This window comes from Scatophagus argus, chromosome 8 (assembly GCF_020382885.2).
Source record: "Scatophagus argus isolate fScaArg1 chromosome 8, fScaArg1.pri, whole genome shotgun sequence".
NCBI lineage: Eukaryota > Metazoa > Chordata > Actinopteri > Scatophagidae > Scatophagus > Scatophagus argus.
In genome coordinates, this window is record NC_058500.1 from 23,367,224 (window position 1) to 23,392,750 (window position 25,527).

Consider the following 25,527-nt stretch of genomic DNA (forward strand, 5'->3'; position numbering starts at 1 on the left):
TTCTTGGTGCAAAGGAAAGCAGCTGTTCACAACTCTCATTTAATGATGCCTCCACAACAAGGTCCCAGTCACTCATGCTTGAAAAGGAAAAGTGCAAACTTTATAACAAATATGGTATCTAAATGAAAAGTAACTTTCAGCATTTTCATACGCATTCTCTTCAATCCAAGATGGATGTAATTTACTCCTTTTCCTGACCTGTTTCACTATAAAACCTAACAGTAAATCTTGATAAAAGAAGTAACATAAGTTCAACTTGGAAAAAAAGTTGGACTCATGAATATAATCTCACTAAAAAATGAATTGTTGTTGTAATAGCTCAGTTGTTTTGAGTGCCTCAAAATTTTGTATTGATGGAATAGTTCCAGCTCATTCCAGTGACCCATTTTCTTGGCGCTGACTTTATATCATTGCAAAAAAATGTTTATCTCAGTTTATAAACCACCATGAGGTGAACAAGTAAGCTAAAGAAAGCATGTAAACATTTGTTTTATGATCTACCAAAGTATAATGATTTGTTGTTGATTACATAAACACAAACTTATTGAGATACTCACGAAGAACATCATTCACCAGTGATTGAAACACAGCAGGAGCATTAGTGAGACCAAAAGGCATAACCATATATTCATAATGTCCGGTCGGTGTATTAAATGCCATCTTCTGTGGACCAAATGATAGGCGTTGCGTAAATCCAAAGAGGTAAATACCTTGGACCCCTGGAGAAGCTCAAACCCAGAGGCAATGAGAGGGAGAGGATACCTGTTCTTTACTGTGATCTTGTTAAGACCCCGATAATCGATGCAGGGTCGAAGAGTCTTATCCTTCTTCCCCACAAAGAAAAATCCAGCTCCAGCAGGTGATGAAGAAGGCCTGATGATCCCAGCCGTGAGGGAAGCTCCTATGTAGTCCTCCATGGCCTGACATTCTGGTCCAGACAGAGAGTACAGACGCCCACGAGGGGGCGAGGTACCAGGGAGTAAATCTATGGCCCAGTCATAAGGACGGTGAGGAGGAAGTGAAGTAGCCTTAGCTTTACTGAATACCTGCTTAAGGTCCAGGTAGCAGGGTGGAACAGAGGACAGATGAGGAAACTCCTTGTCGTCGACCCCCTTGGGTGAGGTGGATGCTCCCTGCAGGGTGGCAACAGAGGAGCCCACCAGGCACTGCGTCTTACAGTTACTCTCCCACGACAGAACTTTGCTGGAGGACCAGTCCATATGAGGATTGTGCAGAACTAACCAGGGATAACCCAGGACAAGAGGGTGTTTAGGTGAGTGTAACTGGAGAAGTGTAGTGAGTGACCAAATACATCACATCGCTGTCTAGAGGGGAGGCAGGCAGGGAGGAATCTAGAGGAACAAAAGAGAGGTTTAATTGCTTTGCCAAACTAATGTCCATGAGACTAGCATCAGCACCAGAGTCAATGAGGGCAGAGAGAGGAAGAGACAGAGATTCAGAGGAGAGTGTCACCTGTGAGAACTGCCGGCCCTCATTGCGTCTACAAAGGTGTTCCTCAGGAGAGAGCTGAGTGCTTCCAACCAGCATGGCTTCCTCTGACTCCCTCCTGGCGTCAGCAGAAGGTGGGGAAGCAGGAGCAGGAGAATGCCTAGGCGAAGACCCCCGGATAGGAGACAGGTTGTGAATCAGACTGGAAACCTGTTCACACTCCCGCAATCTCCTGTCGATCTTGGCCGCCAGAGAAACTAGAGCATCGAGCTCTGAGGGCAGGTACAGTGGGGTTAAGTAATCCCTTATACGCTCAGAAAGCCCACTGAAAAAGGCATCGACCAGAGCCTGATTCCACCCACTATCAGCTGCTAGTGCCCTGAAATCGATCGCGTAATCCATAACACTACGCTGTCCCTGCCGCACGGCGACTAGGGCTTTAGTGGCCTGTCGACCAGGAGCTATAGTCTTCCACTAAAAGAGGCAGAGAATTGCAGATGGCAGAGGGGCAGAGGGGAAGGCTGCGGCGTGAAACTCAAAATGAAGCTCACATTGGGTGATAAATTGTCTACAATCACCAGACTCACCAGAGAACTTCTCAGGACTAGACAACCGCAGGCAAGTAGTGTCAGAATGAGAAGCAGGGGTGTTGGTGCTGTTGTTGGTTGTATGTTATTATGACCATCTCAACTGTGTCAAAAAGTTTTAATCATCAATGCAATAAAAAGAAACCAACACAATTACAAAAAAGAACAACAACTATAGAAGTCAGCATAACACTGGGGGCAGTCGTGGATCAGCGGTTAGGGTCTCGGACCCGTAACCGGTGGATCGCTCAGGTGGATCGCTGGTTCGATTCCCCGTCCCGGTGTCCATGGCTGAGGTACCCTTGAGCAAGGTACCTAACCCCCACTGCTCCCCGGGCGCTGCACGCGGTCGCCCACTGCCCCGGGTTTGCTGTGTGTGTGTGCACGTCACTTGGGTGGGTTAAATGCAGAGAACAAATTTCGTTGGAGTGAGTTCCCTCCAATGACAAAATATGTCACTTTAAAAAAAAAAAAACTAAAAAAAACACCGGTGGCACGCTCGAGCGGGCAACACGGAGTGGGCCCAGGCAGCGCTCAAAAAAATGGACAAAGGCGGAGGGGCGCTTCAGTCACGCCAGCCGTCGGAGTCTGGACCAAAAAGAGAAAACGACACAGAAGCAAGAGAGGAGACAAAACCCACATAGAGCAAAAACAGCAGCGTGGACCCAGGGAGGGGTGGCTGACTATAGGCGAGTTTACCATGGTCACCGGGTCACCAAAACGACCGCCCCATGCACACACGAGCAACGGAAGACTCGCAGAATGCGTTACCTGAGTGAAGAGGATTGTGCACCCACAACAGCCACGCCAAACAATCACAGTGGTCACGCCAGGCAGGTGGCCACTGGAAGGAAGCGGCGGAAGAGGAAGAGGCAAGTGTATCTGCACCTCTCTATATATACAGGGGCGCATTGTATTGCCCCTCAATCAGGGCGCTCAGTGTGTTGACACAGTGCCATATAGTAGCAGGGAGAGAGATGACCTGTCACACCTGCCTGTCAAGAGCCACTTGGCAAGCCTGCATTTTCTGTCAGTTAGGTAGCTAATGTAAAGTTAATTGAGGAGACCATAATTTGAAAGCACACAGTGAGGGAGCAACCCGACTGAACACCATTTTATAGGAGAATATGCATAAAAATATGGAAGCTCGATTTGATGTTCTCAACTATTATGTAAAACAACAAACAAACTCTCTTTACTGAAAAAGTGATGGCTCAGGATCTCAAATAACAGGTTTCCTGTTTAGACTTTCGCAGACTTTCATTGTTTTCTTGCTGTTTCATCTCATTAGGTGGAATTGTAAATTATGTGTGTTTTCTAGTGCCATGAAAGTACAATTCTTGAGATATTACAGGCTCTACCATGGCCAGTATTCGCTGAAGGTACTTTTGTTGAGAACACACTCTGGGAAAACGGTGGTAGGTAGAGACGGTCATGATTTGACTATTGATAAGGTGTTTCCCTGCCCTGTGTGTGATTTATAAGCAGCCGTTTGTTGAAAGGGACATATATGTACATCTAAGAGAGTATTTAAGGCAGAAAGAAATTATGCTATTCATTTAGGGCTTGCAAGTTTAAAACAAATGTTTACAATACATATAAAGCACACAAATGGAAACAGCAGTTGTAGTAAGATAAGATAAGATAATCCTTTAATAGTCCCATAACAGGGAAATTGCAGTGTTACAGCAGCCAAAAGGATACAGAGGGTGCAGAACATGCAAAGATAAGAGCAGGATGTGCATTCAAAAAGAATAAATACACAGGGAACAAGTACCTGCAGCTGTACACAGTACAGAAAGACTATTTACACTGGAGTTCCTCAGGTTATGCTTAGTGGATGGATGAATTATTGCACAGATTTTGTTCAGGGACTAAATAAGTAAATACTAATCCTTGTAGTAGTGTTTTACATGATTAAAGATCATTGCACAATTATGATTACACATGTATTATTGCACAGGTCTGGCGTGACCATTTTGTCCAGTTAACGCATTCATCAGCTTTAAAATGTCCAGTCTATCAGCTGTGAATGTTGTGGAGTCTGACAGTAGTGCATGTGTGGTTTATTGGCCGTTAGCTAACTGGCCAGTTAAGAACGACTCAGCCCTCCACTCTACTCAGATGGCCCTTTTGTACAGTTCAGATGATGTATGACACTTTGGATATGGAAAACTTTTTGCACCTCTCGTGAGTGGCCTACAAACTCATGGAAACTCATGGTAAAAATAAAGAAATATGAATGAAATAATAAAAATAGAAATAAAATTAATAATAATGCTAATTTACATTGACATCACACATACAAGTGACTCTACATTCTAACATGCGTATTGGAACACCAGCCAGTTCTTTTCATCAAAGGACATTCCGGGTTCTGTTTGTCAGAACACGTGCCTTTGAGCCCTGGCAGAAGTCAGACACGCTTGTTGGAGCAACATCCACTTGTTACTTGACGTCATCAGATTTGAAATCTCTGAAATATCATCCTGATGACTGCGTGCAAAAGACATCAACACTAAGCACAGAGTCTGGCACTGTCCAAATGTCCAACCCCTTAGTGTGCTGAAAGATCACGAATTAAGATGTTATTTCTCATTGGTTGTACTGCTTTAAACTGGTTTACCAGATCTGATTGTACCAGCTGTAGCTTCTACAGGCAACTTATTCATTTTACAATAAACCTGAAATCGTGCATCATAACAGTCAGGCTAAATCTAAACTTAATTTAAAATCAAATAATGGGCCTCATGCAAGAGAACATTTTCTTATTCTTATCTTTCATCTTATCTTTTTGTTTTGCTCGTACCAGTGTTTTAAATAACATTCAACAAATTTTCCTAACAGGACAAAAAAATGCTATAAATTGCTACTTTCAACCTGATGAATGTCATCATGTGGTCATGAGGAGGTGCATGTTCATGTAATTTCATCATCATCATAACCGGCGCATCTAAGTTGCAGTATGTGAGCTAGTTTCATTCAGAATTTCATACTACAGAGCTTTAAGACCCGCCACACAGTGGGCACAAACCAAACAAAGCTGTGTCAGCACTCTTTTTACACGACCCCCTCTCCCCTAAAACAAAATTGAAAATATTAATGCAGTTGTCAAGTACGTGTTGTCAGAGCAGCACTGTACTGTGACAGATATAAAGACAATACGTGATGTCACACTGTGAGCTGTGAGCTGTGAGCCTGACGGCCATCTCCATCGACGCCCTGAGACAGTTGTTGGAGTGACAGATTTTTCTACATCATTAAGTTATATCCTTTAAGTCGTACCATGAAAAATTAAACTGGCCAGTCATGATGGTATATGGTAAACAGTATATTAATTAATTGTATTTTTACAATTAAAGTTTGATTTTTTTGTGTTATTTTTACTTGATTGCTTGATATTTAAACTCCAAATTCACTGGGATGAAAGCTTTAGAATTCATTTTCAGTCAGTGTTTTCCTACTGTAGCTTCTCTGAGTGTCTCTCTCAGCTCTGAAACGCTCATTTGTTTAAATCACTTAAATCACTCGTACGTGCCACTTTTGTTCCTACATGTCGCTCTTGCATGAGGGCCATTTGCTTGATTCACTGCAAGACTGACCTGTTGGTCCAACTTTAAAATGCGTACCTTGGAATCAACATTCACCATAATCATGGCTCCCAGTGGCCCTCCTCTAAGGCTGAGAGGCACTGATGCTTCGTAATGGCGAATCTCCTCCAGCAGGGGGCGTATCTGGAAGAAATCGGCCTCTCTCCGCAGTAGTGCCAGCTCTGAAAAGCCATTGGGTAGGTCCAGGGAGCTGGAGCGCAGGTAATTAAGAATGTACCTGAACACCTTTCCATCACGGTCTATGAAAACATTCCCTCTGTTATCTCTAAGCACAGGCATTTGTCCGGTGAACACAGCACCTAACATGGAGTCACGGCAGCGCGTCAGAGTGTCCAGGGTTGTTGTGTAAATTTCTCCACCGACGTTCAAGGAAACTGGGTCCTGGAGAGAGTTCCTGTTGCTGTTGCCGTCCGGTGAGTTGAGGTTCAGCATCTTGGAGGGTTAGCAGTGATTTCTGTGACCCAGTAAAGTTTTCTCTGATGTTGCTGTTGGGAGCCCAAGGATCCTTCTGCTCTGGTCCTCAGGAATACTGAGGACTGAGGGAAATTTCGAGGGTTTCTATTGTGTCCCAGAAAAACTTGTCTCCACTGACAGTGAGCAAGCCGCAGTAGTAGCCGGGAAAAGGCCAACTGAGGAAAGATGTGAGGAAATCTGCCAAGTCTGCTTCCAAAGCTGGAGATTTATAAAAGCCTTTAAAAGTCTGCTGGTCTTCTCCTTGTCACTTTTCCTCATAGGAAACATCCTTATGAATGCAGGTGTTCCCCGTGTTTTTTCTGTGGCTAAGTTTAAATTGTTGTTGATGTATCTCCTGCAGGATTCTGAATGGTGTCAGCCAACAGCAAGGCCTTCACTCTGACTGCACTGAGGCAGAAAGGCAGCGGGGCCACAGTGACCAGACCAGCATGCTAATCACTGGACACTTCTGGCTCCGTCGCCACGAAGCTCGCTTTTATTCTCAGCTCATACCCCCGATCTCTCGCTCTCGCTCTCACACACACACACGAATCTCGCTTTGTCGCACCTGCCGTATAATGTCGCAGGATGACAATAATGAAGTCTGTAACTACTGCTGCAGACATGAAACAAAACAGAATGCAATCATTTACAAATCGATTTCAACCTATACTCAGTTGAATACGGTGCGAAGACATCTGAGACATTCAGCCATACCTCAGTCACACCCAGACTTCTGTGCACCAACATCGGGTCACTATTCATCAGAATGCTAAGTGTAGTCGGCATCTTTTGTTTATGTTGTTCGTTAGCCTGTAAATGGCAGTGACTGATATGGCAATAGTGATTGTGAACAACACTATCTGCCGTGACGTTACAGTGTAGTCACATCTTGATAGCCAACCAAGTCTGTCTGGCTCATTGGCAGTAGCAGTAAATCAGACAGCAACCGCCTTTTGAATTTGTGACATACCAAAGTGCTGCGTAAATGTAGTCCAGGTCAGACATTTTAGGGGAAAAACACAATTTCAAGTCAGGGGAATCTTTGGGCTTGTACTGCATACACAAAAAACTGCACATTCATGTCCAACTTAAAGGTCCAGAGTGTAGGATTTTGGAGGATCTAAAGAAAAAAAAAACTAAAAATATTTCTAAATTTGTTTTCACTGGTGTATAATTACTTGAAACCATGAATTTCTGTGATTTTGTTATCTTCCAATGAGCCTTGCATATCCACAGAGGGCGCAGGTTCTCTTGCACTGCATTGTTTCTAAAGTAGAACAAACCAAACACCAACCATGTGCTGTCTGAGCTGCCGTTCATTTTGTCAACAAACACTCAATAAAAGAAAATCACCATAAAATAGTCATTTAAAACCAACTTCATGAAAAATCTAATGCAAAGGCCTGCCTGCATCTGTAGAAACAAATTCAGTGGCTGTTGATGAGTAAAACACTTTCCTCTGCCACCCAAACTACTGGTTTCTCAGAGGTTGATTCAGTGGTCTGTTTGCATCAGTAATATTATCTGATGGTTTTGAAAGAAACAGATTTATGGACTAAATTAATCTATAGTGGATTAGGAAAGAAGGGACAAAACAGCTGAGACAAACGCTGACATTTACAAAAAGGTACGTTAATGTAGCATCAGGTGCTCATAGATGTACATGTAAAGTTATCAGAAGAAAGAAGAGTGTGTTCCATGGTTGTTTTCATCTGTTAACCATCCAAATCCTCCCTGGATGTTTGAAATATCACCACATTATCTGTGAAATGTACCTTTAATAAAGGCAGCTTCTGCCTGCCGATGGCATATCTATAACTGTCAGCTTTCCATATGTGGATTCAAAAGAAAAACTTCACTTAATGGACTTAATAATGACAATCCTGCTAATTAACATATAGTGCACATGATCTCTCTTGTAAATAATACATGAGCTCCTGAATGTGTGTGTGTGTTTTAACCTGAATGTGCAGTATAGTCCTGTCAATGGCGTGGGCCTGCAGCAGAGTCACAGTGCATCCCCCGAAGCCTCCACCTGTCATTCGGCTACCAAACACCAGTCTGTCTTGAACAGTGACTCTACATTCAACAGATGCACCACAGCTGCTTTGACTGTACCTAAGTGAGCTGTGGCTCTCCACCATAAGCTTTCCAAACTCTTTGTAGGCTCCTCTCTTCAGGGCTTCAGCAGCACGGACAGTTCTTTCTATCTCCTCAATCACATGACGAGCTCTTCGATAGGTTACATCATCGAGTCTATCCTTCATCTCTGAAATGATAGATGAGGTTAAATATACACATTAAGTCAACCTCCAGTGGACATATCGGCTGTTAGAGCTCTCGGAATTAACTTGCATATTAATTTTTACAGTCTAAAGATTTGCAGCGTATATTAATTGTTGTGTGTCGTCCTTTTGAAGAAAGCAAGGGAGAAGTTGTTTTTTTGCATACAGACTATCAGAACCTGTACTTGAACTGGCGATGAACAATATTTACTGGGCCAGTAAATTATCAGCCCGACAGCAAAATTTCTAATTTAATAATGATGGCTGATAAAAGGAGCTGAAATTACGAAGGCAAATTTCTTTCACTGGCTTAACGCTGATCATTCACTCAGTAGGTTGGGGTATGCACTACAGGCTTTGAACTTCTTTTTAAAGTAAAGTGTGATGTTATCACTTATCTTAGGTATCAGCCATGAGAGGCAGGTAATGATCGCTTATCGTATCAGCTGGAAAATAAATAGATAAATAGTAATCATGACTCTTCTGTTGTTGATGAGGTCTGGCTGATGAGCAGAGAGCTGAGAAGAGCAGAGGAGATCATCAGGGTCTCTCTGTCCTCCATCAGGGACATTCTCACCACATCAGCATTGTGGATGCCCGTGCACACCCATCACACAAACTCTTCTTAAACTGCATGTTATTCTGTTTGTACTGTTTACATTAAATACATTAACTGTCCTTCCTGCACTTTGTGCTCCTTTTGTGTTTAGCGTTTTCCCTGTTTGCTCTATGCATCGTCTTTGTGCTGTATGTACAGTCTGTATAGTCCTTGTGCACTGTGTGTAGTCCTTGCACATTATGTGTAGTCTTGTGTTGTGTGCACAATGCACAGCTCTTTACAGGTTGTATTTAACTTCTCATGTGGTGTAGTGCAGCACCTTGTCCCTGGAGCAACGTTGTCTCAGTCCACTGTTCACTGTACTGCTGTTTACAGCAGAAACGACAATAAAATAAGCCACTTGACTTGAAAGATGAAAGTGACATATTTTGTCATTGGAGGGAACTCACTCCAACGGAATTTGTGCTCTGCATTTAACCCACCCAAGTGACGTGCACACACACACAGCAAACCCGGGACACTGGGGGTTAGGTACCTTGCTCAAGGGTACCTCAGCCTCAGCCACCGGTACTGGGAATCGAACCAGCGATCCACCGGTTACGGGTCCGACACCCTAACCACTGATCCACAGGCTTGACTTGACTAACTCTGATATTTAAAAATGAAATCTCAATATCATGATAATAATACAATTAAGATAATATGGTGTAAATATAACATACAGATGTTAGGATCTCATCTGGTTGTGTTCTTTAAGCGTAATTCTTTTAAAAAGCTAACAAAAATATCCTGGTGGGGACAAAGTAAGCTTCTTAATGGTACTTTTGCAGGCTGTATAGCTAGAGAGCCATTCAGTGGCAGCACAATTGTGCAGCATAAAGCAGAAAATGTCACTTTTGATGCAGAACTTAATAAGACACAGTTCTGAGAGCAAGTCAGTCGGTTGCCACTGTCACCTTAGCTATCAGCAAAACAGAAATATGATTCTATAGACTCCATAGCCTGGAGGCTAAAGGGACATTTCTGACTGCATCTCAACAAATATTAAAAGCTAGTTTAAAAGTGTTGTTAAGAATGTTTTAGAACTTGGGACAGAGTCAGGCTAGCTGTCTCTGTAACTACATCATCTCTGAATGAGAGACTGAATGATTTTTCTCATCTCCCCGTTGGAAAATAAGATAAACATATTTCCAAAGATTCTGAAAGAAAAGAAAAGAAAAAGGACAGCAGAATGACACTGATGGATTGAAAGATGATATGATGGGACAGGAATCAGGACAGTAAAGGACAGGACAGTGCTGGACAGGGGACAATAAGATAAGACAGTGGGCCAGTGACAAAATGGATCAGCATAAATGAATAAAAATATAGCCTTCACACCCTCCAGGTCCTTCATAGTTGCATCTCTGAGACTTTCCTTTCCCAGGATGGAGGCAGCCTCTTCACACTGTCTGCGTCTCGTGGGGTACTCGCTGCCGGTCAGAGAATGTTTCACATTGGAGTTGGTGATGAGAATGACCAGGCCTGGATCTGCCAGAGGTACAGGGGTGGCCTCCAGGGACCTGCGTCAAACCACACATACGCAACTGTACACATACGCAATATGGACCATGAACCACAAAAGTTTCACTATCTACAGACATAGAATTCTATCCATGAAACATGGAGTTAAATCCCTGAAGATAAAATATGTACCTTAATTTCACATAAAAGGGATATGGGCTTTACATATTTGCAGATCAAAATTACTAAAACATATAGAAGGGAAGTTACAAATGTCACATGGTCTGACAGGAAGTGATCCATAAATGTGCAAATATGACTCTACATTTGGGTATTTACATTTGTAAAACATATATCATTTCTATGTTAAATTAAAACATGTGTTTACAAGGAAATCAACCTATACGTACAAAACACAAATAAAAATATACATGTTTGTGGATAGTAAAATTTATGTGGATCATGATAATTTGTGGATTAACTAGCGTGGGTTACAAAACATTAAAGCCCAATAAAATCTGTCATACAAAACAAGAGCAAGCAAAGCAAATTGTAACAAAGAAGAAAGGAACCAGACATCTTGATGTTACCAAAGACTCTTGGATTAATCGACTCTCTTTGGATGTTTACCTGCAGTCAAGGAGCAAAGCATGGCCCTCCCTGCCGAGCACAGACACAAACTGATCCATAATACCACAGGGTACACCGGCGTGAGTGTGCTCTGCCTGCTGACAGGCTAATGCTTTGGATATCTTGTCTCCATCATCTGTAGAAAAATGTCAAATGGATACTAAAAATCCACGGTCATATACCTAAAGAAGAAAAGTGGTTTTGTTTTTTTCAGGGTTTTTTTTTTTTTCATTTTGAGCATCAGTTTAGAAATCATTGCTCATCATCTGTCTCTATTATAAAGAAGGTTTCTGACCGTAAACATATTGAAATCTGTATAAAAAAAAAACAAAACAAAAAAACAACTGACCTGGCTTAAGTTGCTGCAGGAATGTATAGAAAGCCACCTCCAGAGAGGCAGAGCTGGACAGACCTCCTCCCAGGGGGACACTGCTGGTTATCACTGCCCGGAAACCCGGGACGGGAGGAGCTGAAGCGTAGCAGGACGCACAGAAAGTACACATTTAATAAATATCATGTGGTGTCCAAACAGTGTAGGATAATAGAACCTTTGTGACATCTGATCTCATTCAGTTTGACAGTACATGCTTCATGAGGTAACTTAATATAATCTATTTTCTATTAATAATCGGAATCTGCAACTAATAACTAAAGATATTTAATAAGTGCAGTGGAGTGAAAAGTATAAAGTAGCAGAAAATGGAACTAATCAAGTATAATTTTAAGGTGCTGGTACTTAGTGCATTTTAAGTATAGTACTTGAGTAAATGTATTTAGTTACAATCTAAAACTTGTATTCTAAATTTTGAAACTAATATTTTTGATTTTTACTGTGAATGTACTGTATATCAGGTCCAAATATTGGTTACTGGTCTTCTTAATTAGTAGTAACCGGTATGGACCCTGACAAAAACACAGTCGATTCCTAGTTTTTACAGCTGTATACATTGCTCATTTGTTTACCCCTGTAATGCTGTATAACACCCTTCACGTAGTTTGCCCAGCTGGGTAACCCTGGGGACAGCGGTGATCCATCAGTGGGCAGGCTGAAGTCCATCCTCCGAGGCTCATCAGCATCCTTAGTTGCTGTCACCACGGTAACATCATGTCCAGAAGTTTGACTCCCCACCACCACAGTCGCCAGAGGCAAGGCCTGATTCAACAAACACAAGCAAAGCCGCAAAGCAAACTGAGTGGTTGTCTTTGTCAGAGGGGTCAAACTCCATTAATAAACAAACAAAAAGTATAACATTTCATTCTCATTAGTGGTACACAGAAGCATAGTCCACTTGCTAATCCTTGGTTCTGCTTTTCTGCTAAATGTGTCATGCTAGTGACCCACCCTAAAGGAGATTAAAAACTGCTGTTAATGCAAGATTACAGAACTGGCTGATCATTGAATCATTGAAAAAAGCTGTATTTTTCATTTGTGTGTGTGTGTTGTGGTGTGTGTGTGTGTGTGTGTGTGTGGGGGGGGGGGGGTTTGTAGACTAAAGAGCTAAATCCAACTTTATACTGATATGGCGAAGGGTAGAAAATGACAGAAAATGAATTTCTAGTCAGGAATCAATTAAGTCTTATCTCAATCTATAATATTACATTTCATACTGATACACTAAATTAAGTAATGTAACTAGTATCTTAAGCTGTTAAACAACTGCAGTATAGTAAACTTAACTAATATCTTCCTCTGAATTGGTATGGAGTAGAAAGGAGTAGCAGAAAATGGAAATACTCAAGTATTTCGAAATTGGAAGGAGAGTCTCCACCGCCGAACAGCAGAGAGACTCCTTGTAACGTGTTTCAAGAGAGCCAAAGTTGTGTCATGAAAAACGTGTTCGCAAAACAAGCAAGGGGACATTTAAATTCCAGATTTTTGAATGACATTTGGTGGCACAGATGCTGATGTTATCATTTCACCCAAATCACCATTGGCAAGCTGTGTGCAACCGATTGAACAGTCAAACTGTTACCATTGGAAGTACAAATCCCTGGTTGTAGTCAGTGTGCTCCCCGATCAGGTTGACTCGTCCAGGAGCGCACACCGCCATCAGAGGAGCCTCTTCCCCGAACATGTCACCGTACAAACGCCGAGCCTCCGCAACAAGCTCGGACACACTTGGAAAGGAACTGGCCATTGAGCAATACACGATTTCTACCTCTACTTTAAACAAAAAGTCTATCAATGAAACGTGTGCGGGAAATTCATTGAGATGATATTATCAACCTACAGGACAACAAATCGCTAAGAGTCTATGGCAGGGGTCGGCATGCGGCTCTTCAGCGCCTCCCTAGTGGCTCCCTGGAGCTTTTTCAAAAATGTATGTAAATGGAAAAAAATAGGGGGGAATATATATTTTGTTTTAATATGGTTTCTGTAGGAGGACAAACATGACACAAACATTCTTAACGTTTTCCAATGCTGTAAAAATGTTTATAGTAAATATTAAATTTCAACATTTCTGTCAACGACGATGTGCGTCATAGCCTGCGACACACGTTTCAGCGCGGCGCGGTGCCACGCAGGTGGCTGTTGTAAACAAACCGGCGGGTGTGTCATGGGCCATGGATCCCAAAGGGGAAAAGCGAAAGATAGCTGATGAGAACAGAGGATCCAAGGAAGAATGGACCGAATCATTTGCTTTCATTGCCGATGCGGAAGGATTGCCTGCATGTTTGCTTTGTAATGAGAAGTTGTCAAATAACAAAAAGAGTGATTTGGAAAGACATTTCCAGGGAAGGCATGCTAAATTTGCAGCAGAACACCCAGTTGGGAGTGAGAGAGAAAAAGTGCGATTGCTTTACTTTTGGAGAAATTAGAGGAGCGCAAAGATAGATTTAAGAAGTGGATTGCATCTCCAAACTCCACTTCTGCTGCTAGTTTTGTTGCAACGTAATAACGCGTGGAAAACCGTTCACAGATGGTGAGTACATGAAGGATTCATTCATCAAATTGGTCATTTTGGTAAGCTAATATAGCTAATATACACTTACAGCCTGTGTTTCCTTCATATAAGGCTTTTAATTTTTTGCGGCTCCAGACAGATTTGTTTTTTGTGTTTTTTTGTTCAATATGGCTCTTTGAACATTTTGGGTTGCCGACCCCTGGTCTATGGCATGTAATCGTACTGCTGGAATCTTTTGGCCATGGATGTGTCAGGTGCCTTTTACTTCCTGGTGGTGTGACCAAAGACTTTGTTGTGAGGTTATGATTGATGAGAAGCCGTCACGTGACAGGGCAGACGAAACGAAAGGTGAAAAATTTGAAGTTCTTGATTGAGAGATTGACTTTTTTAACAGCCCTCGCACTTCTCTGTACCGTAGCAATTCATGCTTTTATTGTGAAATCGCTTTGAACTCGCTATTACCATAGTGTCTCATATACGGGGGCACTCGAAAACATTGGGGAGGCTGGCTTGACCGCGTTTTGGAATCGCAGGCTGGCTTGACCGCAGTGCAGGACTGGTGGTGTGGGGTCCCCCGCGCCCCCCTTTTATTGTACTAACCCTGGCTTCGTCACTGTTACTGTCTGTTTGCTCCTATAGATTCATAACACTGTATACATTATGCCACATTTTATGCGCAAAATAGTAAGAGAGAACGTATGTGTCTTCCCACAGCATAGCCTTGTCAAATATATAGGTCACATTGCAAATAACCTGTTTTCATCACTCCAGATCAGTCAGTTTTGGCAATGTGCATGGATGTTGAATGACAAGAGAAAAATAAATGACACAATAAGAGCGCATATGCGCATATAAATATTTTTTCCTTTATATTATTATTCTGGTATATGTGTAACAAAACATCATGCTGTGTTAATGAATAGGTGATGACTGCATGACAGTCTGTCACAGGGAGACATGAATACACGTGTGTTTGAGTTTGTGCTTCAAATATTAATTATCCAAATGACTTAAAGCTATGCATTTCATTCTAGGTGCATGAAGTTTCTGTCAACAATTCAACAACAGGTATGTATTTCACTTACGATATACAGTACACAGTATACTATTATGTTACATTTCATATACAGTATGTGCAAGGGTTTGTTCACTGTTTTGCAATACCATGTTGATAACTTCATAACTTCATAACTTATAAAAAACAACCTTTGCTGGTTAAGCAAATTTGCTACACTTTAGATCATCAGTGATGGTCAAAACCTGAAGTTGAAATGAAAGCAGCATAAAATATAGAAAACGCTTTTCGTAGATACAATTAAGAAGGAGAATAAGAAGAATCAGCTTTATTGACAGTATATATATTTTTACATACACACACTGAATTCGTCTTCTGCATTTGACCCATCCTTAGTTGAACACACACATGCAACACCCAGCAAATTACATGCAGTGAAACACACACAGGAGCAGTGGGCAGCATGGGGGGGTTAAGTGCCTTGAAAAAGGCTGTGCGGTGTGGCAGCTGCGGACTCTCTGCCTCCTCCCACCGGCCCCCCCTGGGCTCTGGCTGCTGGGAAACTTCCACGGTCAAAAAAAAAAAAAACAGTTTGGCGCCACCACCAGGAAGAATTAAATTATGATGAGACTTGATTTGGACATATCTTTTTGTGAACTTTCATAAATGGCAGACAAGAACTATTTAAATGTATATGATTGAAAAAGAACCAACATTAAAATCAAAGGTCCTCAGTTTTACTAATGAAGTAGTTTACTATTTATGCAGTTATCCTGTGTACAAGTTAATAGGACTTTCTTTTCTCACTAGTTTAGGTTTATGCCTATGGGATGGCAGTGTAAGATCACACTCACTAGTTTAGGTTTATGCCTATGGGATGGCAGTGTAAGATCACACTCACTAGTTTAGGTTTATGCCTATGGGATGACAGTGTAAGATCACACTCACTAGTTTAGGTTTATGTCTATGGGATGGCAGTGTAAGATCACACTCACTAGTTTAGGTTTATGTCTATGGGATGGCAGTGTAAGATCTGCAAGTCTTCTACAAAAGGGAACCTACTAAAACATTACAGACTACAACATGCAACATTTAGTCGTGGGCAATCTCAGCCATGTCTCTATGGTAGTTGCCCTTGCACATTCAAAACGCAGAGTGCGCTTCACACACATTTGTCCAGGTACCATGCAGCTGAGGACAGTCTGCAGCCAAATATCACCTCCACTTTTAAGTGTTTAGTTTGTGATTCTAGTTGTTCTGCTGAGAATGACTTCTTCCAACATATTGGAAATCATCTGAAAGGCCATGAAACTGTCTTTTGTGAAACATTTACAATACATTTCTGAAACACAAAAGTATAAGACATCAACAATATTCTTTGACACAGATTTTAACACAGGTTAAAATTTGCTCTATATGTGTTCTACATGTGGTACTCTCCTCTTACCAGTGTATCTTCTGTATAAATGTAAACATCTGACTATTTTCCAGCTGCTTACATGTCAACAGTTTGCGAAATAGCCAATTTTTGCAATCTTTGTTAAGTTACATTTTTAGAATTATATCGCTACTGTAAATTTGAATGTACAACCAGCAATGTATGTTATCAGAAAATGTAGCAGCTAGTTTGTGCAAAGGTGACAAAACTCAGCTTTCTGCTCACCATAAGTTCAATGATAGTCATATTTCCTTTTCCAGGACCGGTGACTTCCTGAAGTTCTAGTTGGTCCTCTGGAAACCTCAGTTACCACAAGGAGTGTTTCATAAGACTGGTGGTCAATGCCAGTGGTCAGTGTTTACCTCCTGGTATTAAAAACTGCACAATGACTTTGAGTAATATTAATTTGTGTTATTTCAGGCACCTAGCAATCCCGCCATCAATATAGCCAGAGATGTTGTCATCTGGTGTTTGAAGTTGTACCTTGGGGAATATGCTGAGCACCTCTTTAAAGAATATGATGTAAGTTAAAATATATATTAAAATATACAGAAGTGATCTCTCTCTCTCTCTTTTATCTCTGTTTATTTAGGACCTTCTCCTATAGCTGTATAGTCTGAAATACACAATGTTCTTGTTATTTTAGGATGCAGATGAGGACAGTGTTGACAGGACCTTGCTGTACAAGGGATGAAAATCTACAGCATCCAGACTAATCCGTCAGAGGGTAGAGAGGACATCGGAATTGTGATAGAAGGAACAAAGGTCCTGACTGGTCTGGGTAACTTTCCAAGGGCTTGTGCCATGCTCATGGGATTGACGTATGCAGTGGATCTTGCCTATCCCAAGGAACTCAGGTACACTTCTGAAGCCTTTCAGAAACTTTTCCTCGAGCTGGATTGTTCAAAGCTTTCCCCAAAAGTGAACAGCCTCAAGAACAAGCTGCTGGCTTAAAAAGGGACCCCTAAATACGTTGGAGTGCTCCGTAATTCTGTACTGCAGTTAAGTATTCAAGTCTTATTCAGAAAAAACACCTTATCCATACTCACTTGAAGCGTGTGATGTTACACTTTGGACTTATAATCGACACGACTCGAAGTAACTGTTTTTGTAGCTTGGTATGGACAGTGAGAGTTGCACTATGAAAACACAGAGCTTCTTGATGGACTATGAACACTCAGCCACCAGCTTATGGATGCCAGTGACACAGTCCACTTTCATAGAGGCAAAACCGGACTCTTTTGTTTTTCATGATTCTTCTGGTTGTTCTTGTAACGCCACCTCACAGCTTCATTATGAAGGCGGAAAATATTCTGCTGAGTCTTTACCTGTGTTTTGTGCCACTGCTAGTTGTGAGCATAAGCTGTATATGTTGATCTGACGCAGAGGAGGCTACCTGTGTGAGTGGTCAACCTCAAATAGCAAGTGCCTTTGTTTTTTTTTTTCCAGAATATTTGATCACTCTGCTTGCAGGCCCCAAACCTCCCTGCCTTTCTGGGAAAAATAGTTTTGAAATATGCACACACAGTTTTAACTGATGTAGTTGTTGATGTTTCACTTGTTGTGCGTTTTCTGTATGAATTGTTAAGTCACTGCCACATGGTTTACTTCGAAGCTTGAAGTTGCAGTACTGTAGTTAATTGCTGTTCAGGTGTTTGTTCAGAAAAATCCAATTAGTCATGTGAGGAGAGGGGCACCCCTTTTAGGACTTATTATTGGCACAGGGTTAGCTGCTGCTGTGATTCTGTTGTGTACATCAGGGATACATGTTTCATAGAGAAGCTGGAATTTGCACAAATAAATGATTTGAGTTCCACTGTAGTAGTGAAGAACTAAACCAAATGAAGGACCTGACCTTTATCCCAGACTTGAGTCAGTGAGCATGGGATGTGTTTCTTTTAATTGTTTAGAAACATATTGACCTTAACCATTTCAGTTTATACAGAAAAAAATGTATTTATTTTTGTTTATGCAAAACACAAATAAATGTTTAATTACCTGCTGTTTTCCTGCCCTGCAGTAAATTCTTGTAACAAGAAAGCTTAATGGCAAATTAAAATACGTTTCGTCCAGGTAATTAGTAAATATAAATTAATTCCACCTAAATAGTTAGTAAATGTAGTAAATCACTTTTTTGCAGATATTTGGTAAATCTAACTTACTTTTGTTCAGATACCTAGTAAATAAAAAAAATTGCCATAATATTAGTAAATCCAAAATATTTCAGCTGATAATTTCATTATTTTGTACTTAAGTGTTTTGTTTAAATGAACTTAAATCAATAGATTTGTAGTACATAAAATCTATTCAATTATATTAAGGATCACTTTCTTGCCATAATTTTTTTTAAGCAGCCAATGGTCAAACTTTTTTGAGAGTGTGGAAGGTGGGACAGGGTGAAGAAGATGAGACCAGAACAGAAGGAACCCAGACGTGATGAACAGCTCCAGGATCAGAGAAGACATGAGTGAAGCGACATGGACATGGATGACATGGAAGAACATGGTGCACTGATAATCTAAATGCTACAGTGGCTTCAATATGTTGTTAGTGATGTGAACAGTAACAAAGTTAACCAAAAGGAATAAAAATGGCTTTAATGATACTGTGCTTTTTCCATTCAGTATCTAGTTTATAGCCGTGTAAAGAAATGTGCTTATTTATCACAGAATTAATGGTAAGGGTATATCTGTGTGTATAACTAATGAAAGTTAGCCTCATGGAGTAAAATGACTTTTAAAGATATTATAATATATACAGTAATATTGTTGCCATGATTTTTGTCAGATTGAATGCAAGTTTGATTTGCTTTTGTTCTTCTGGGCTTTCAGGGAAACTCTACGATCTCAAGTGATAAGAAGGACCCCAGAGGAGCCACAGAATGAGAAACAAGATGAGGAAAAGCCCCAGGACACAACAAAGAAGAGGAAACAGGCCGGGGAAGAGCAACAAGATGAAGGAAGATGAATGGAAGAGCACAGTGAGACATAAAAGTAGTGTAAGTGTATTGTGTTGTTTTTAGTTGTGGACAGTGTGACAAAGGAGAACCCAAGTGTTAAAATGTCTCTGTAGATGCAACATGTTTTGATTTGTGACAGTCAACAAATAGGAAGTGAGCATGAGTTTTTCCTTGTTTGAGGTGGCTATAAAGAAGGTTAAGTAAGGTAAGCATAGCATCTTACGCCACCCTCATGCCCCTGTAGGCAAACACCAGGGGTCCTATTGGGCTTTCATTTTATTAATGAGAATAGACTTAATTATCTCAAAACATTTCATCAGCTGGCATGTGAAAGCAACCGGTCCAAAGTCGTTTATCTCTTTGCAACGATAAGGACCGCAGTGTTGTTTTCCCTAAGGCATTAGGTACCCTCTGTAAATTCAGAGGGCTCTGAAATATGTGGTGTGTGATGTTACAAAGTTGGCTGTCACATGACCTTAGAATTCTCCCACTAACACAACAGTCTGATGAGAGGTTTCTTGTGACAGTCATCTATTGAAAACCATGTAACTCCATGTTTCAGTAACTGTAATTTCACGTCATGCACACTCATGACTGACTCTCAGCCTGAGTCTGACACACACATATACACGCACCTTTTTACATTATGGTGTCATGAAGATACATGACTTTTCGTCAGCTTTCAAGGAGCACTGTGGAGAGACTCATTATGTCCTACACTGAAGTAAAGCAGTGTAAGACACTCTCACCTGTCTCTTCTTAGTGGAAAGCCCTCTGCTCTAAAAACATGAAATCTGTGAGTAAAAACATTTAAGACTTACTCAATATGAACTGCCAACTTACGTAACCATTTAATGTAGCATTGATGGAAGAATCTATGCTTCATTAGTAAATAAATGTTTATCTCTGTGGCTTTGGCTGACGAGGTTTGACAGTGTTTACTGAAACTCTGCTTCATACAATTTTACACATTCACAACCATGTGAGTGGTCGGCTAATGTGTAGCTCATCTGGAACATTTTAGAAGTTCTCTGCTTTGTTCAAGGACATCACAAGCTTAGTATCATAAAATATTTGTGCTTCTAGTCCTGCTCTCTGATTTTGTATTAATGATTATTGTCAGTGCTTCAGAACAATAGTCACTTCTCTTAGGGCTTAAAAGAGCTGCATGATTCCCTTACAGTTTCGTAACAAGGAAATAAAATTCAACATTGGAAAACATTTCAGTAAAATTAAAATCAGAAACACACTGAATTAAAAAATTCACAGTATTTATTATTTATCTTTTTTTTCCTAGAATGAACTGACTCAATTTCTTAACTGACTTGACTTCTGAGTCGAGATGCAGTGAGTTGGTGGCAACTTCCGATGTGCAGATCTGTGAGGAGCATCCCAAACCCACCAGCACAGAAGAAGTGAATGGAAACAACAGCATCCCCTGTGCTGGTCGGGCCCGATCTGTCTGGACAGGTGTAGAGGGTGGGGTCAGGGGTTGCTGTATAGAACAGAAATAGGACAGAATATGAGAATTTTCTAACTACTCAACTACTTATTTTTACAATCACAGTTCCAAAATGATTGGGACACTGTGCAAAACAAAACAGAATGTGATCATTTGTTAATCCTTTTTGACATATATTCAGTTGAAAACAGCACAAAGGCAATACAACCGCACCACCCTCCAGATGGTCCTGCAGTAATCCCTGTCATCTGGTCCATATCTTTGTGCTTGTGGAGATCCAAGGCTTGCACTTCTCAGGTCAGCATCTGTGGAAACAAAAAAAAAAAAAAGAAAAAACGGAAACTACAAAAACAAAACAACAAAAAAACAACAAAAATTATTAAATTAATTGGAAAAATTGCAGGAGAATTTCACTGACATTTTTCAGCATTTTTTACTTACCTCTAAGCGTAACCATCAATACCTCAGGAATACAAAAAATCAAAAGAGTGATTAAAATAAATAATCAATTTTCTAAGATTCACTGGAGACTTTCACTTCAGTTCAATGTAATTCAATTCAATTTTATTTAAAGTGCCAATTCATAACAGAGTTATCTCAAGGCATTTTACAGGTGTGTATACAACACATTCAAAAATAAAAGAAAAAAGAAGAGAAACAGAGAGAAACATGTCACAGGGCAAAACCCCGCACTGAGTAAGCATTTGGCGACAGTGGCGAGGAAAAACTTCCTTTTAACAGGCAGAAACCTCGAGCAGAACCAGACTCAGTGTGGACGGCCTTCTGCTGCGACCGCCTGGGAGCGAGAGAGGAGAGACAGGAAGGACAGAGAGAACAGTGCAGAGCAGGATCCAGGCAGGGCCATGCAGAGGGTTCTGGATCCAGCAGCAGTACCAGGACTCAGTTGGGCAGGGTAGAAGATTGTGGATCCAGCAAATGGGAAGTGAAATTCAGACTTGCAGGAGACATTTCATTGATGTTTAACTTACCTGTGTCTCCTACGACCATCTACATCTTACCTCTAGTGGAAACACCTGCAAGCTGAGTTGAAAATGAAATAAACAATCCTAATATATTATATATCAAAGCTTTGCTATAAGTCATTGCCATTCCTGCCAGACATATTCAATTCAGTTCAGTTGTGTTCAATTCAGTTCAATTTTATTTAAAGTGGCAATTCATAACAGAGTTATCTCAAGGCACTTTACAGGTGTGTATACAACACATTTAAAAAAAAAAAAGAAGAAGAAGAGAAACAGAGAGAAACAGGTCCCAGGGCAAAACCCCACACTGAGTAAGCATTTGGCAACAGTGGCGAGGAAAAACTTCCTTTTAACAGGCAGAAACCTCGAGCAGAACCAGACTCAGTGTAGACGGCCTTCTGCTGCGACCGCCTGGGAGGGAGAGAGGAGAGACAGGGAGGACAGAGAGAACAGTGCAGAGCAGGAGCAGCAGGATCCAGGCAGGGCCATGGAGAGGGTTCTGGATCCAGCAGCACTGTCAGTGCAGTAGGCAGAGTCGTATAGGGCTCAGGATCTAGCAGCAGTACCAGGCCTCAGTTGGGCAGGGTGGAAGATTGTGGAAATGTGAAATTCAGAAAAAAGAAGAGAAACAGGTCCCAGGGCAAAACCCCACACTGAGTAAGCATTTGGCGACAGTGGCGAGGAAAAACTTCCTTTTGTCACGAATAGTCGGCGTCGCTGACGCAGAAATTTACTGCACCCCGATGCAGAGTCAAAAGGAGCAGCCAAGGTGGAGTTCCAAAAACAATGGTCTTTTATTAAACAAAGCTAAACTCAAAAAACAAACTTACTGTGGCAAAAAACTCCTGGGCTAACATGGCATGGCATGGCATAACAAGGTAAAACAAAAGTTCCAGGCATGGCATGGGAAAAATGCAGATCCTGGCATGGCATGGGGGAAAAAAGCAGACGCACTGACAATGGTGACTGGGAAGACAAGGACTAAATAGACAAGACAACGAGACACAGGTGACACACATCAGGAGGGAGAAAGCAATCAGGAAAACTAAAGCAAAGCTACATGAAAACAGGACACACAGGGGAAGAGACACTTTCAAAATAAAACAGGACATGACAAAAACCTTGAACATAATACATGGAAGCACAAGACAAACATGGTGTCTATGCCTGGTGGTTTTTGGTTATGCTTTGTCTCTTGATTTCAGTCCATGTGCCATGTTTCATGTTTGTCTTGTCATGTGTTTCCATGTTTTATGTTCAAGGTTAGTCATGTCCTGTTTTATTTTGAAAAGCGTCACTTCCCCTGTGTGTCCTGTTTTCTTGTAGCTTTGCTTTTAGTTTTCCTGATTACTTTCTCCCTCCTGATGTGTGTCACCTGTGTCTCGTTGTCATGTCTATTTAGTCCTTGTCTTCCCAGTCACTGTTGTCAGAGCGTCTGCATTTTTCCCTCATGCCATGCCAGGATCTGCGTATTTTCCATGTCATGCCAGGAACCTTCTGTTTAATTTTGCCTTGCCATGCCATGCCTTGTTTTCGTAGCTTTTTGCCACAGTAAGTGTGTTTTTGAGTTTAGCTTTGTTTAATTAAAGACTTTTGCTCGGACCTCTGCCTGCCTGCCTGCTCCTTTGACTCTGCATCAGGGTTCAGCTCTTTCTCTGCGTCAGCGACGCCGACCCTTTTCCTGACAGAACGCTTTGACCACAATGAACCCCGTAGAGTCTCCTAATGCGGGCACCGGACTGGCGGCCCGGCCTCCCAATTTGGTGGAACTGTGGGAGGAGCAGATGCGCCGCTTTAGGCCCCGGGGAGGCCTGCATCCAGCGACAGGCTCCCCGCTGCCAGGGCGGAGTCCACGGATCGAGCCGCCAACCGTCACGGAGATCAGCGCCACATTCCAGACCCTGATGGAGCGGCTGTCTGCCGTCTCCGCTCTCCTCGCCTCAGCTGATGGACTGCAGCCCACTGTTCCAGGTCTGGGTCCACCAGCACCCCAAGCTACGCCAGGGCCCCATGCTTCAACTGATGGACCGCAGCCCACTGTTCCAGGTCTGGGTCCACCAGTACCCCAAGCTACGCCAGGGCCCCATGCTTCAGCTGTTGGACCGCGGCCCACTGTTCCAGGTCTGGGTCCACCAGCACCCCAAGCTACGCCGGGGCCCCATGCTTCAGCTGATGGACCGCAGCCAGCTGTTTCAGGTCTGGGTCCACCAGCACCCCAAGCTACGCCAGGGCCCCATGCTTCAACTGATGGACCGCAGCCCACTGTTCCAGGTCTGGGTCCACCAGTACCCCAAGCTACGCCAGGGCCCCATGCTTCAGCTGATGGACCGCAGCCAGCTGTTTCAGGTCTGGGTCCACCAGCACCCCAAGCTACGCCAGGGCCCCATGCTTCAACTGATGGACCGCAGCCCACTGTTCCAGGTCTGGGTCCACCAGTACCCCAAGCTACGCCAGGGCCCCATGCTTCAGCTGTTGGACCGCAGCCCACTGTTCCAGGTCTGGGTCCACCAGCACCCCAAGCTACGCCGGGGCCCCATGCTTCAGCTGATGGACCGCAGCCAGCTGTTTCAGGTCTGGGTCCACCAGCGCCCCGGGCTACGCCGGGGCCCCGTGCTTCAGCTGATGGATCGCAGCCCACTGTTAAGGAAAGGAAAGGAAAGGAAAGGAAAGTGACATATCTTGTCATTGGAGGGAACTCACTCCAACGAAATTTGTTCTCTGCATTTAACCCACCCAAGTGACGTGCACACACACACAGCAAACCCGGGGCAGTGGGCGACCGCGAGCAGCGCCCGGGGAGCAGTGGGGGTTAGGTACCTTGCTCAAGGGTACCTCAGCCATGGACACCGGGACGGGGAATCGAACCAGCGATCCACCGGTTACGGGTCCGACACCCTAACCGCTGATCCACGACTGCCCACAGGTCTGGGTCTGCCACCACGTCGGTCACCACGTCTTGCCGCCAAGCCTCCACGTCTCGTCAGGTCTCCACGTCTTGTCGCCAAGTCTCCACGTCTCGTCAGGTCACCACGTCTCGCCAAGTCTGCACGCCTCGTCAGGTCTCCATGTCAGGTCGCCAAGTCTCCATGCCTCGTCAGGTCTCCACGTCAGGTCACCGGATCTTCACGTCTCGTCAGGTCTCCACGTCAGGTCACCAAGTCTCCACGGTTCGTCAGGTCTCCACGTCAGGTCGCCAAGTCACCACGTCTTGTCAGGTCTCCACGTCAGGTCACTGGATCTCCACGTCTCGTCAGGTCTTCACGTCTCATCCAGGCCCAGCACTCAGGCAGGCTGCCTGAGGCTTCATGTCAGCTCTCGGCCCGGCATTCAGGCAGACCGCCTGAGGCCTCACGTTGTGTCCTGGCCCAGCATTTGGGCAGACCCCCTGACTTATCGAGCCCCACCTGGGTGTTGAACTGGGGCCGCCCGCCCGAGATTGCAGGTTGGGCCACTGCCCTACACCAGGGCTGAATCCCTGACTTTGTTTTTTCTTTGTTTCATGCCTCTTTGGTTTTCCCCCCTCCAGCCACCCAGCCTGTGTTAGACCTGTGTTTTCTTTTTTTAAGGGACATCTGGGATCTGTCCCTTAAGGGGGGGGGGGGGGGGGGGGTTCACACATGGACAGAAATCAAAAGACAAAGCATAACCAAAAAACACCAGGCATGACAGAACCCCCCCCTTAAG

At 42.8% G+C, this 25,527-nt stretch overlaps 1 protein-coding gene and 4 long non-coding RNA genes across 11 annotated transcripts in view; 3 read left to right on the forward strand and 2 right to left on the reverse strand.

Annotated features, from left to right (window-relative positions):
* Positions 1-4,293, forward strand: part of LOC124063928 — a 9,375-nt gene extending 5,082 nt beyond the window's left edge. The window contains exon 2 of the long non-coding RNA XR_006844180.1: positions 3,419-4,293. This is a non-coding gene — a long non-coding RNA (uncharacterized LOC124063928). The remainder of the gene's footprint in view (positions 1-3,418) is intronic.
* The window catches only part of LOC124063888 (galactokinase-like), a 20,926-nt gene extending 7,556 nt beyond the window's left edge, over positions 1-13,370 (reverse strand). The window contains exons 1-9 of one of the 5 annotated variants that reach the window (XR_006844168.1): positions 13,054-13,365; positions 12,044-12,233; positions 11,430-11,549; positions 11,081-11,216; positions 10,328-10,509; positions 8,065-8,372; positions 1,474-1,609; positions 1,047-1,352; positions 24-928 (exon numbers count right to left, since the gene is read on the reverse strand). Coding sequence is in view for 4 of the 5 variants with exons in the window: in XM_046397993.1 (XP_046253949.1) it covers positions 5,689-5,808; positions 8,065-8,372; positions 10,328-10,509; positions 11,081-11,216; positions 11,430-11,549; positions 12,044-12,233; positions 13,054-13,218 (1,221 nt within the window). In the remaining variant the exon portion in view is untranslated. Of the gene's footprint in view, positions 1-23; positions 929-1,046; positions 1,353-1,473; positions 1,610-5,344; positions 5,809-8,064; positions 8,373-9,043; positions 9,313-10,327; positions 10,510-11,080; positions 11,217-11,429; positions 11,550-12,043; positions 12,234-13,053 lie in introns of those variants that run through there. The other 4 variants (XM_046397994.1, XM_046397993.1, XM_046397996.1 and 1 more) reach the window with 4 other exon arrangements.
* A 576-nt stretch (positions 13,371-13,946) lies between these two features.
* On the forward strand, positions 13,947-18,456 carry LOC124063924. 3 transcript variants are annotated; one of them, XR_006844176.1, is made up of 5 exons: positions 13,953-14,004; positions 15,021-15,054; positions 16,700-16,789; positions 16,860-16,961; positions 17,086-18,455. It is a non-coding gene; the product is annotated as an uncharacterized LOC124063924 (long non-coding RNA). The 3 variants fall into 3 exon arrangements; XR_006844175.1 differs by lacking the exon at positions 16,700-16,789 and having other exon boundaries at positions 13,947-14,004; positions 17,086-18,454; XR_006844174.1 differs by having other exon boundaries at positions 16,700-16,961; positions 17,086-18,456.
* Positions 18,457-18,826: 370 nt separating this feature from the next.
* On the forward strand, positions 18,827-21,236 carry LOC124063925. The gene is made up of 2 exons (XR_006844177.1): positions 18,827-19,437; positions 20,696-21,236. It is a non-coding gene; the product is annotated as an uncharacterized LOC124063925 (long non-coding RNA).
* LOC124063927 lies at positions 20,661-22,075 on the reverse strand. Its single transcript, XR_006844179.1, has 2 exons — positions 21,074-22,075; positions 20,661-20,893 (listed from the first exon to the last, which is right to left on the reverse strand). It is a non-coding gene; the product is annotated as an uncharacterized LOC124063927 (long non-coding RNA).
* Between the last annotated feature and the right edge of the window lie 3,452 nt (positions 22,076-25,527).